This window comes from Phoxinus phoxinus, assembly GCF_949152265.1.
Source record: "Phoxinus phoxinus genome assembly, chromosome: 2".
Classification (NCBI taxonomy): Eukaryota; Metazoa; Chordata; class Actinopteri; order Cypriniformes; family Leuciscidae; genus Phoxinus; species Phoxinus phoxinus.
Window position 1 is genome coordinate 40,353,576 of NC_136877.1, and position 14,324 is coordinate 40,367,899.

The 14,324-nt window shown below is 38.0% G+C and overlaps 1 protein-coding gene across 2 annotated transcripts in view; it reads right to left on the reverse strand.

Moving 5' to 3' along the window:
• Window positions 1-14,324, reverse strand: part of LOC307011199 (diacylglycerol kinase delta) — a 68,622-nt gene that overhangs the window by 30,876 nt on the left and 23,422 nt on the right. Inside the window, exon 1 of one of the 2 annotated variants that reach the window (XM_079636601.1) lies at window positions 1,203-1,463. The exons of the other annotated variant lie outside the window; for it this stretch is intronic. Coding sequence (XP_079492727.1) covers window positions 1,203-1,379 — 177 coding nt within the window. The 5' untranslated portion in view covers window positions 1,380-1,463. Of the gene's footprint in view, window positions 1-1,202; window positions 1,464-14,324 lie in introns of those variants that run through there. 2 annotated transcript variants of the gene reach the window in all.

Genomic DNA, 14,324 nt, shown 5'->3' on the forward strand with positions numbered 1-14,324 from the left:
TTAGAAAAGGAATTAATTAAGGCGAGGATCATACTCAGGTATGACCCGGCCTGTGATTGGACTCTTCTTAATTGTCTTTTTACATTTGAACAGTACTCATATGTTATTGTACTCAGAAAGCTGGCAAAAAGATAATGGAGGTGCTCTGTATTCAACAGAGGCCAAAATAAAAGAGAAGCATTGCAAACAAATTGCAATCATATTCTTGTCGGGACAAATTTTTTCCTGAGGTTGTGTGAGAAAAACACAGACATGAATTTACCTGACTAGCGCCATCTGAACAAGACTTTTGTCTCAGGAGAATGAATCAGAAAATACTTAAGCCAAAGCCCTCCATTCATTCAAATTTCCAGGTGAAACAATTGAGATATTAAAAAGATCTCATATGAATAACCTGGCATTGTCCACTGAATATTGATGGCCTGAGACAAAATGCTTATGTTTCTCTTTTGTCCTTGTATATCAGCATCAACCTTTTTGACTTCAAGGCCACAACTCAATAAAACTCACTTTCTACTTAATAACATTTTTTTAGAGCTTGCCATACCTAGAAATTATTATTAAATGTTATCAAAAAGAATCAAATAATAAGAAATATCTAGATTTGTAATTGTTTTAGCTTATTTTCATGCTTGTTTTGTCTTATTTTAAATCATTTTAAGTCATCTTGAGGTCCCTTTGGAAGTTTGCTGACGTCCCCTATTGGGCCCTGGCCCCCTGGCTGAGAACCACTATACTTGATGCATGGATATACATTAGTAATTTCCCCATGCATTCATTACTATATTCATACATACATTTGATGCATTACATAAACAGAACTTTATGCATGTGTCTTTAACTGTCCAGACTGTCCAATTCTGTCATTCATTATAGGCTTAGCATTAATGCTGTGGTAATCAGATCAGCACAAACAAGCATGTCCTGCTAGCCCAGATAAACCTTATGATGCACACACACAAACACACACACATCATGCATCATGTCTCAGAAATCTAAGCCAATACACATATGCATGAATGCACAAAGCCAATCATGAGTCAACTGGTGTGACAGGAAGCGATCATCAGACGGATGAGACCGGGATGAGCCTCACAATCAAACAAATCACATAATCACTAAAATAACATCACACGAACACAGTTTGCAGTGCTCACTCTAGAGCAAAGTACACAGTGATATAAGGAGTAGCCTATCCAAACCTGTGACGAGATGCTATTGCTGATTGTCTGTCCTTCTGTTGTTCTAACTGAATTACTGGAGGTTGTTTCCAAAAAGTCTTCCTCTCTCAAGCAATTGGCATCTCCCTGCCCACCCCCATCACAGCCGAACAAGAATGGAGCAAAGCAACACACACCGCCTGGACACAGCCTGGGCATGATGGGTCCCTTCAGCCATCGACATGTACACACACACACACACTTTCACACAGTAACTTCCTTTGTGCTGCACCTGAAAGACACGCCTTCTTCTGAAAAAGAACTTCCTCTTACAGGTGAAGTGATAAGACCGCCCATCCTGTTACGCGCGGACCTACCCTTTGAGAATGAAAACACACAGAGGCGTGTAAAGGTCTATATTTAGAACTAGATAAACTGGTTTGGTAAGCGTCTTTATTCACAGATTTACTGAAAATCCCAAGCACCTATAGGTCAAGACAGATGTTCCTATTCCTATCGTTCAGGACAGAAAAATGTAACATTATAAATGTTTTAATGTCACTTTTGATCGATTGATCACTTTTGACCCCCCCCCCCAAAAAAAAAAAAAAAACTTACTGACCCCAAACTTTTTAATGGTAGTGTGTTACAAAAGCTTTCTATTTCAGATAAATGCTGTTCTTTTTGAACTTGCTATATATACATTAGCATAAAACTGTCAAAAATTGATATTTCAAAGAAACCTAAATAAATATTTCCTATTTCTCATCTGATGTACGCAAGTCTGTTCCAAAGCAAACCAACATGCTAGCCTAGAACATTTAAAAAAATAATCTAAGAATCTTGACTGTGAAACATACCTAGAAGTGTCTGTTACAGAAACAAGTGGGATGTGGAAAAGATGAGCAAGATGCATTTGGTGAGTGGCGGAAAAAGAAGGGAATACAGCCAGATATAAGCATGAAGAGGAGGCTGAGGCTCTAATGTGATTCTCTCGTGAGTGCTGGATAAGGAGACACTGTAATGATCAAAACGATATGTTCATCTCTTTGATATCTTCAGTTAACATATTACTGTCGCTCTAAACCTCCTTGTCTTGATGTGTCTGCTGTTTTACAGCCTGGTAATGAGATGAAACATCTCCTAACTACAGTGCAAGGCTGAATGAAGGAAGACATCAACCCTTATGGCTCTGTTTATGAGAATAGGATGAATGAGAGCATTTGTGGCTTGCAGTTAATAGTGAAGACACTAGAGGGCGGTAGTTGCTGCAGCTAAAGCAGTACTGCAGTTATTTGTAACGGTCTGTTACTGTCTCTGTTGAGCCCAAAAACACTAAAGTGTGTGCTTATCACACACACACATCAACATACCCAAACACAACATTCACACTGGCGCAATTTCACTTGTGAAACATGGATATTCACAGCTGATGTTACATGGCGGTCCGTGATATTATGATGGCATTCAGGGTTGTCATAGCAACTACTCTGGCCCCCCCGGTTGGCGAGGAGACGGATGATCTGAAGGGCCACCAGGCCATACACACATACACACTGTAAATCAACACAAATTCCCACATCAACATGTTGAGCTGAAGGCGACCTGCTGCTGGAGAGTAAATGAAAGGCTATGTCACTTCCTGCGAGAGAGCGAAACAAATGCAGGGGGATTGGCAGAATCACACGACATATGGAGCTGAGCCAGCTAATCTGTGTACGGACTATGGAGAGACAGAGCCCACTGCCAACATTAAACCTAATGAACCCGGCGTCAGATTTAGTGTCTGCATCAGAGTCAACACGATTCCCTGCAGAAATTCTCCTCCGTATTGACTGATTAAACATGGCTGGTTCCAAATGTAGATTATCTCAGTGTGCCATTATGATTCAAATTAGGAAGTTGAAGGACACTTTAGAACACACACACACACACACACACACGCGCGCGCACACACACACACACACACACACACACACGCGCGCACACACACACACACACACACACACACACACACACACACACACACACACACACACGCACACACACGCGCACACACACACACACACACTGCTGTGGGAGATCGCTCTAATCTCATTGCAGAATTACTGACGACTGCTTCCAGCATACGCCACAAATCTGGGACTGATTCACATAATCCCTTGAGAGAGACAGAGAGAGAGAAAGACTAAAGACAATGAAGAAATTAAATTAAGACAGGTTAACTGACGAAGAAAAGAAAGTCTTTAAAAAAGAGTGCAGGTCAAAACTGTATTCATTACTGTAATAATTTTAAAGTAATGTTTTGCCCAAAAGAAAAAAATCTATTCACACAATAAAAGCAGTGACAGGAACAATAAAATTTGAATCTAAAAATAAAATATGTTTCTGTATTTATAATCTAAAATATTATGTAGGCTAAATAAAATAAAGTAAAATTACAACAAGGCACTAATAAATATAAAGATGTAGTAAATAAAATAAAATATATATATGATAAATAAATAGAAGTTGTAACAAATAAATATAACTATGATAATACTTATACAAAATGTATATATATATATATATATAATATTATGTAAATAAAATTTAAGTAAAATATAATTCTAAATAATATAAATATATTGTACAAAGGTATTATTCATTAATGCCTTGTACTTATTTTTTTCATTGTATGAAAAAATATGTAATCGTTTAAAAATACAATATATTATATATTTTACATATAAAACTATAAATATGTACATTATAAAATAAGGTGTCAGAAATTATAATATCAACTATTATGTACAAAAATAAATGAAGTTCAACCAGACATTAATGAACACAGGGAATAATCCCAGATTAACAATCAATACTATGAATAAAAGCATCAGCAAGGCTAAAAGAAAGAGAACAGGTTATGACTAGAGAAACACAGTGTGAATGGAGGCTGAGGCTGAGGGAGAGGAAGAAAGGGATTGAGACGTCCCACAGATGTGACAACACCTACAGAGTGAACACCTGCTGCTCGTGTCATGAGCGCTGGCTGGACTGAACAAAGGCCTTTTGATTGAAGTCCTGTCACTGCTGCTCCCTCATGACATACACGCAAACGCTGGGCTCAGTCACGACATCCTCCTCAACCCTGAGTGCTCTGCCGCTTGTGCCATCTCCACGGGAACAATCCCCAGCCATTTCTGTGGCAGCGGGATGAGCGGTGTTCCACTAAAGAGCCCATTGTCCCTCCATAAACAACATTCCAGCCCTCACACGGGCTCCAGACCACCTCATTACACACGTGAGTGGAATATAGTCTGCTCCACAACATACGCACATGTTTACATGGTTGAAATACTGTCAATAAAAGAAGAAAAAAATAACTATTTAAAAAGTTAAGTTACATTTTTTTTTTTTTTTACAAGAATGAGCATTTAGACCTAAAATTATAGCATGCAGATATGCCATGTGACTGATGGTTCTATTACAGTAAAAGGCCTTGTAGCAGGAAAACACACAAGTCTAAATTAATATTTTGTTCATTTGAATGTTAAGAGGCACTCCAAAAATATATATTATAATAAACGTTTGGCAATTTATATTTTAATGTTTACATGTAATTTGGTCAAAATACATAAGTACTTTACAGTGGGTTTCAAAGGAGAGATTTTTGCCATGTAGTTATAGCATCTATTAAGTGGCTAGTTGCTTAAAGACGCAATCTTTTCTTACGTATTGTGACATACATCCGAGTGAAAAAGATAATTGAAAAAGGGAAAAAAAGTAGGTGTTCTTTTCATCGGTTATTCATTGGTTTTCCATCAAAAATGAATGCAAGCTTGTAGTGGATTGTAAGAAAGGGGCACGGCTTAAGCAGAATGACTGAAGAAGTCCAGCATACGTCAGAAAGACTGACGTTTCTTTGAATGATTTGGACATTTTGATTAAAAAAAATCACAAGGTCCAAAAAAGTAAAGAAAAATAAACATACTGTATAGGCTACATGATTCATTTACAATAAGATCTAGCCTACAATATCACAAAATATATGAATAGGGTGAATTTTCATTTCATGCTGACTTTACGTAACCTAACAACCCAAAATGGACCCCCTGTATTCAGTTGAATTTGGTTTGATTCAGTTCCATTCTATTTAATTCAATCCAACTGAATTCACTTTTTTGTAGGCTATTTGTCTAATTAATGAACATTAAAGGGTAATTCCGGTATTTAACACCTTGAGTCTATATTGTAGTTTGTTTTGGATGAACAAGAGTGGTGGACAACATTTTTTTGACAATGGTTCCTCTCTCGAGTTTTTGACTATAATAGAATTGGCCATGGACCCATTTAACATTGGAGTCAATGGGCATGTCCGAAAATGTCATTAAAACAGCCAATAATGTTCGTTCACAAAACTGTTAAACTCACCGAGTGGTTAGTGGTGTTCGTTGATGATTATAAACAATATATCGTCGCAATATATGATTCCAATCCGTTTATTTTGCTATAGTGGAACTATTTTTTCAGACACTTCACAACCGTGTAACTTCCGCTCAATATTTGAATCTGAAGCGTTAGCACACTCCCGACCACTTGATGGCGATAACCGATGTTTATGTCTCGCGGGACACTCACGGTCACAGTCGAGTTCAACTTCATATTGCACTGGTCAGTGGTCACGTCTTTCAATATTTTCAAGGTTTTGTTTGTTTATTTCTTGTTTATTGCTCTGCTCGCTAGCCTTATGAGAAACGGAAGCGAGCAAAAAGACTACATCGACCAAATGTAAACAGCCCCCTTTCCGTTTCCGGTAGCGCATTTATATTAACGAGCACTCAGTCCTTCAACAGAATTCAATGGGATTTTACAAAATGACGAATAAAACACGACAGAAAATGAAAGCTTTAGCGTAAGTTCTGCCAGGAAGACTCAATCAGCGTGCCACGTAATACTTCACTTCTAACCAATCACGTGCTAACACTCGCAGTATAAAAGATCGGTACTTACATTCGTCTGAGTTCGCAGATGCTGACGCTGCCAATTAACTCCATCCTCCCCAACCACCACCAAGATGGTACCTTCCCCTTCATCCTCCCCACCACCACCAGGATGGTCCCTTCCTTAACCTCCAGGGGGGTCGGCTGCGCCCCTGCCTTCGTCTTCAGGCAGGATATGCAGATTCCGCTACCCTGCTCTCTAAGGACGGGGCCTATGCCAAAGAACTTTATAAATTCATGCTTGCTGGGCTGTTAATAAATATACGCTGTTATATCAATTTATCTCCCGAGTCTTTCTGGTAGAACTGTATTTCGCAACACTTTTTGTTTCTGGAACATCAACTAACATCACTAATCACTCGGTGAGTTGCACAGTTTTGAAAACTAATGTTAAAGGTTGTTTTAATGACATTTTCGGACATGCCCATTGACTCCAATGTTAAATGGGTCCATGGCCAATTCTTTTATAGTCAAAAACTCAAGAGAGAGGAACCATTGTCAAAAAAATGTTGTCCACCACTCTTGTTCATCCAAAACAAACTACAATATAGACTCAAGGTGTTAAATACCGGAATTATCCTTTAAGTTAACATAGTTCATATAATCTTTGACAATCTTTGTTTACAATGTTGTATATTACTGTAACATAACAGATAGTAGCTGATAATATAATGCCAGCCCTGTAAAGATGAATAAAGAGTGAAGAATTGCTTGTGGTTGTACATCTCTTTAACAGTCCCACTGTGTATGTGTGCGTGTGTTGTTGTTGGCAGCGTTGCCAGATCAACAATCACAAAAATTGGCTTAAAAGGGAAACTATAAAACACAACAAGCCTAATTAAGTCTTAATAAATCCCTAACACATAAACACACTCAACACAGCGAGTCCAGTGGGAAAGATAGATTACAAACCAGTGAAACCACATACAGATGTTGTGAATTTTAGTGCACACTCACACACAGCGGAGAAAGAGTGAGAGAGAGAGAGAGAGAGAGAGAGAGAGAGAGAAAGAGAGAGAGAGAGAGAGAGAGAGAGAGAGAGAGAGAGAGAGAGAGAGCTGTAGACTAACATTCCACTTAACCTTTCCAGTGAGAGACACACACACAGACACACACACACCTGACCAAGCACCTGTTCTGTGTGCGCAGGTCGCAGCTGTACACCTGTGTCGTCTCCTCTCCTGACTGCGTTCATAAGTGAATGTTATTATATTTCAGCATGTGTGTGTGTGCTCTCTGTGTGTGTCTCGTCAGCAGTTCTTCTCTTTACTGGCAGCGCTCGGCTTCCTCCGGCAGCGAAATATTTTCTGCTGAATTAATCAATCACAGAGCATGATCTCTATAAAGATAAATCTCTCTAGATAAGTGAAGAGAACAGAAACTTTCCAAACATTCAAATGACATCCTCTTAACGTGTTAACCAAAATAAGGTTTATAATGACGGGGTTCTTCAGGGGCCTGTAGGCTGATCACACACACGCATATCCCTTTTCCACTATAATCGTGCCGGTGCCAAAGCCAGCGCTTGGCTGGGGATCTGAGGACCTCTCTCAGATCTGGTCTACTGACTTTAGTTTTGAGAATTAAGGGTGCTTTCACATCTGAAGGGAGAAAAATTATACTTTGTAGCATTTTTCATGCGTCTTGGTTCCTTTTCACACCACACTGATTGCTCTGGTCTGAATCAGTTGAGTTGATGAAACGAACCAAAATGCAGTCGCGTGACAACATCCCCATCACTTGTTGGCCAGATGTGTCTTGAACGTATTTCCATTAGCACTTCGATTGGTCAGAATTAACCTGCTAAACAGTGACATGCTCATCATCCAGAAATATTGTCAACAAACATTAGTCCTCATCCCATAATGCACAGCGCAGCTGACTATGGCAGCTGGTTTAGTCCAAAAATGTGCAGTTCTTTGGCAGTTGGGTCTGTTCGAGGTCGGATCACGTTCTCACCACAAACGAACCGCTCCAGAGTTCGTTTGGTACAGTAAACTTGTTTGGTCCGCATTTGGTGCATTCACACCTGTCCAAACTAACCGCACCAAGGGGGACAACGAACTTGTGCGATTCAACCGAACTAAATGAGGCAGGTGTGAAAGCACCCTAAGATCCAAAGTAATTTAATCCAGCATCTTTACACAGCTCAAAGAGAGTGGTATAGACAACATCTACACTTAAGAAGAGTCTTTGCTACCTATTGATGTGGCATAGCTAACTATTTACTGTATAGCTATTGTTAACATGCTAACATTCTATTGAGCATGCTTTCCCATATTCACTCTTATTTCAAAGCAAATCCAACATTACACTAATGTACAAAAGTTTGGGGTCGGTCAGATTTTTGTATGTTTTCTCTTTTAATATGCTCACCAAGGCTGTAATTATTTGATCAAAAATACAGTAAAAACAGTAATATTGTGATATCATTTTTGTGAAAACCATGATACATTTTTTCAAGATCTTTTAAGATAGAAATCATTCATAACATTATATATGTCACTTTTGTTTATTTAATGTATTTCTTAAAAAAAACAAAAAAACTGACCAAACATTTGAACGGCAGTGTACTTTAGTTAAAAGTATAGAGCGAACCCAGAGAACTGGCACCACCACCGACATCACGACAGAGGAAACGATAACACACATATTCAAATAGTGTGTGTCCAGACAGTGAGATTCCACAGCACCCTGTGATCTCTCCCTCTCCTCTAGGAAACCATATCGCCCAGTGTGACCAACAGAGTCCCAGCAGCGCATTAACGGATCATCAGGCCTTTCATTGATCACCTAATTGTGACTCACTCTCTCTGTCCTTTTCTTTCTCTTGACAGCCAATACTCCGCTTCGTGATGTGTGACGAATACGTGTGTAGCCATACAAACTGTTATTTACCAAGCCTTACGTCAATGAGGATCTTCCATCTCTCTGGTCTCTGAAGCAGGATATGTGCTGATATCATCTTCCACAGGATAATCAGACAGGATCATATAACCTGCTCCAGTTCAATTACAGTAAACCACTCCAATCAGCTGATTCCAGCAATAACACACAGCTAGTGATGTCCAGTTAGTGTGTGTGTGTGTGTGTGTGTGTGTGGGCACTGCAACTACCTACTTATACCACCTCCTTCAATCACATTTTCGTTTCTTCAACTATGGCTTCCTTTACTCGGGTTCGATTTTCTTAGTTTTTTTCTGCATAAGTAGCAAGCATTTTGAGAGGTGTTTTGACAATTCAGAGCTACAGAATGACAAATACGGAAAAAAAACGCATATGAAAATTTCGGACTCAGTATACAAGGACTTTCACTCTTTCCTTTAAAGCAGCACTGCATGAACTCCACGAGTTTGGAAGCAGGAACATGATAAATGTCAAAAATTTACTTTTTTGATTAGTCAACTAGAATTAGTGTAGAATCTTAAATATTTCTTATTCATTGCTAGTTTGTGCAGATTTGCTTCTCTTTTTTTAGATCAAATTATGCTATCAGCACAGCAATTTCAGTGAAAAGTTGAATTGAAAAATGGCATGAATCTCAGAATGTCTTTGTCCGCCTTTTGTTTGAATGACAGCAGCACTGCATGAGCTCCACAAGTTTGGAAGCAAGAACATGATTAATAATGTCACAAATGTACTTTTTTGATTAGTGACCTAGAATTAGTGTAGAATCTTAAATATTTCAAATTAATTTAGTCATTACGTTTCTTTTTTTCTTCTTTCAAAATCCTAAAACTTTTTTTATTTACAGGTTTAAACTGATTTTTATCACACTAAACAGTAATATTCTGCAATATTATTACAATTTAAAGTAACTGTTTTCTATTTGAATATATTTTAAAATATAATTTATTCCCATGATGGCAAAGATACTAGCAACTAAGAATAAGAAATATTTAAGATTCTGCATTTCTAGGTCACTAATGAAAAAAGTACATTTGTGACATTAATCATGTTCTTGCTTCCAAACTTGCGGAGCTCACGCAGTGCTGCTGTCATTCAAACAAAGACATTCTGAGATTCATGCCATTTTTCAATTCAACTTTTCACTGAAATTGTTGTGCTGATAGGATAATTGGATCTGAAAAAAAAAGAGAAGCAAATCTGCAGTAGGGAGTTCCTCTGTCATTTTAATGAGAATGCAGACACAGTATTTTACGTGGTAAACAGCCTGTGAAAGCACACTGTAAGTGCCAAACTTCGCATACTCAAAAAACTCATTTGTATTCCGATTTGCATATAGTCTCAGGTCAAATAGTCACACTGTTGCTAATAGATGTTAATAAGAAACTGTGTTAGTACAAGAGATTCGACAGAGCCAAATCTGAGCGTGTGTCTGTGTACAGATTACAGTACATATGTGCTGGAGAGCACTCAGAGGCTCTTGTAGAAAGAACTCCATCTGTGTGTGTGAGTTTGTGACTAAGTGTGTGTGGGTTTATACGGGTGTAGAAGAGAATGTCTATGAATTAGTGCTTTAATTTAATTTGGCATTAATGATAGTTTACATGTTACTTGTTTACTTTTCTTAATTTACTTTATTTGCACATTTCTCAATGTATGCAGATATGCTAAAACACTTTGGCAGTCCTGAAGTGAATTTGTCATCATGCCAGTCCAATTAAGTGCATGTGTGTGTCTGTTTTTGTGAGTCCAGTGTGGTAGTCCTTCAGTGGGGGCGTGAAAGGCTCTCCCCTTCTCTTGCTCCATCCAACATGCAAATGAGCCCTATACACAGCTCTCAATAACACTCACACACAACCCGACACTCACCTCACCGTCCTCCCACTCTCCTGTCCTCTCTACTTTCAAGCCATCTTCTCTGTCTATTTCAGGCCTGTGCAAATCATTTCATTTCTTTACCCCCCTCTTGTCATGTCTTTGTCTTATTATATACCTTCTTGTTTTCTTGAGTGTTCTTTATTTAGCAGAGCAAGGCCCTAATTTACATAGCCTATGGCCACTGCAAGAGAGAGATAGAGAGAAAGAGGGAAATTCCTTTGGCCTTCTTGATGGTACTGAAGGCTGAATCCACACCTCTCTCACCATCTCTCTCTCTCCCGCAAACGCTCAACACAAGCCAAATAGGGAATCGAAGAAGAAAACAATCCTGCTGCCAACTCAGTGTGTGTCTTCCTTTGCATATGATAATGTTGTTGCAGGCAGAGATGTTTTCACAGATCTCTCAAATAATCGACCAGAGTCAGAGTCTTCTTTGCATCTCATGTGTTTTTAAAGGACAACAAGGAACACCCTGACAATGACGGCACTATTCGAATCATAAAAAAATAAAAAAATAAATAAATACAGCTTATGACCAAAAATAGCCATCTAAATATAGCCCACATCAGACCACGATATAAATGTGTCAAGGCCATAATTGTTTCTCAGGCCCACAAGTTCACCTTGACATGCAAACCGGGCAGATTTACAAGTCAAATTTATATTATATGACGTCTAACATTAAGAGACAAGAGCTACATATGAACATCTCTTCATTTGTGACTTTTTACTATAAACAATATTTGGATTATTTTATTATTAGTGGTGCTCGCTAAAGCATCACTATAATTACTGTATTGTTCATATTTGCATTACACTGCTGTTTAAACGGTTGGGGTTGGGAAGATTAAAAAAAAGTAATTAATACTTTTATTCAGCAATTTAACACATTAAATTGATCAAATGTGATAGTTAAAACTTTTCCATAAAAATATTAAGCAATACTATTGTTTTCAAAATTAATAATAATAAGAAAGTCAGCATAATAGAATGATGGATCATGTGACACTGAAGACTTGAGGAATGGCTGAAGAAAATTCAGATGTGTCATAACAATACATTACATTTTCAAATTAAAATAGAAACAGTTATTTTAAACTGTAATAATATTTTAAAATACTACCGTTTTATTTTTGATCAAATAAATGCAGCCTTGGAGAGCATACGAGACATTTCAAAAACAAAATCTTACCGACCTCCAACTAATGAATGGTAGTGTACATTTAGGGATCTGTTCAAATACCTAACCCTTAGTAGTTAATTTTTTGAATTACTAAGTACTTTTTTCCATTTATTTACTGCATGCATGATTGTAAATATTAGGCTTTGTGTGTCTTTGTAGCCTAATGTATTTGTAGTGTGCAAATATGAATGATACTTCAAATTGTGTAAAGAGGTGTCTCTAAACAGTCAGACTTAAGATTTGTTACTGGTATACACTAAAAATAAATAAAATAATTAAATACACCTTATCAACCACACATCAATGCACTAAAAACCACACAGAACACCTCAGCAACCACACGGCAAGGCCCCGGCAACCACCCACAATTCCCTAGCATTGTGGAGGCGACCTCTGCATTTGCAAACACCACACACATTATCTTCAGAAAATGTAAGTTTACTTTATCACCCTTGTTTGACAAAGATAAATTAAACAAAATTATTAAAACTAGTTGGTGAAAACAAAGTCACTGATGGTTAAAATATTCCAAGGAGAATTCTACATGATGTTGGTTTTCTAAGAGAGGGCATTGCTCAATGTGAGCACATTTCTAGAAAGTGAATAAAAATAGACACTGCTTGGAGCTATAGTGAGTGAGAGGAAGCATAACCATGTGTGTGTGTGTGTGTATTCTCCTCCGCAGTTTGTTAGGGTCAGTGTGAAGAGCACTGGTGTGTAGTGTGCTCTCTCTGGCCGCCCCCTCAGGCCCTGCTGTTGTGTAACCACCGCATTGCAGTCGCACACACAAACACATAATGACTGAAGTGGCATACTGTATTTGTGGGATAACACAAGTGTCTTTATGCGTAACTATGTGTGTGGGTCAAGTTTTGCCTACATTGTGGAGACCAAATATCCTTACAGGGATAGTAAAACCTGAAAACCTGTGCATGGGGACCAGCCTAGCTTCCAGAAGGGAAACGGCTTAATAAACATATAAATAATGTCTTAATACAAATGCTAAATGTTTCTATGACAGTTCTGTTTGCGGGTTAGCAGCGGAGGCATAGTGGGATCTCGAGACATATTTTTTTAACTTGAAAGGACATTAAAAACATGATGCTCGTGGTGCGGAAGACGTGATGCAGCAGGCGAAATGTTCATCTGAATGCACAAGGGTGTAGATGAAAGGTTTCAAAAAAGGGAATAATTTCAGAGAGGTTTTTATGGTGCATAAACTGTCTAAAAGATAAAGCAAAGCACTAAAATATTATACTAAGAAGCTAGACAGTTGATGGATGATTAGTTAACTAGTCAAACATCTTGAGCCATAGTAAAGGATATGGGATGGAAAATATGATTAGCTCTATATATAATAAGTCAATGAAACACAAACGTGTGCATGTTTTGGTGTTTTGGAGTTTTTTTTATTTGCGTAAATGTTCCATGAAGAACCTTTAACATCCATGAAATCTCCACTGCACATGAAGTGGAAAAAGGTTTCTCAGAGGTTCTTATTTTTAAAGGGGTACTTCAATGCTGGCAAAATTGTCTTTCAATAAAACATGGCTGCCCATGCAGTAGATAGGCTAAACAATTTTTTGAAATCGATACTACCTGACTAGAGAAAACAGAGATAAAAGGCTGTTGTCTTAGGAAAACCTCAACACCCATAATGCATGTTGCTGTCCAAGGCCACTCCCACCAGTCTGCTAGTCAAATACCACCTTGCTCTAGTAGGAAATACTTCCTGGCAAACTTTTAGTCACTTATATTGTTCCCGGTCGCAAGAAGTAAAGAGTCAACATTTAGTGGAGTTACTTTTGGTTTCCAGTGAAGGATCTAGCGAGTTGTAGGCAGTGGCTAAAGGCTGCAAAGAATCATCATTTTTTTTACTGTGTAGTCGCTTATGGGCGTTCCTAGTATTGTTGCTCTAATGTTATTGGTAGACTGCACGTCTGGCCATATCTATACTACAAAATACCATCACAAGTGATATATACAACTAAATAATTTTAATTTGACTAGGAATTAGGCTCAAAAGAAACATGCTGTTGGGAGAGTTTTTATTTTACCACAGCAGTGTTCAGTGGATTAAATCATTTACTAGATTACCGATCGATCAGTCAACAAATTAAACTCAATCATACTGTCATAAATTACTAAAACGTCATTCGAATTTTACAAATAATACATTTTCTTGTCCCTAATAGTCAACATAATGCAGGGGGA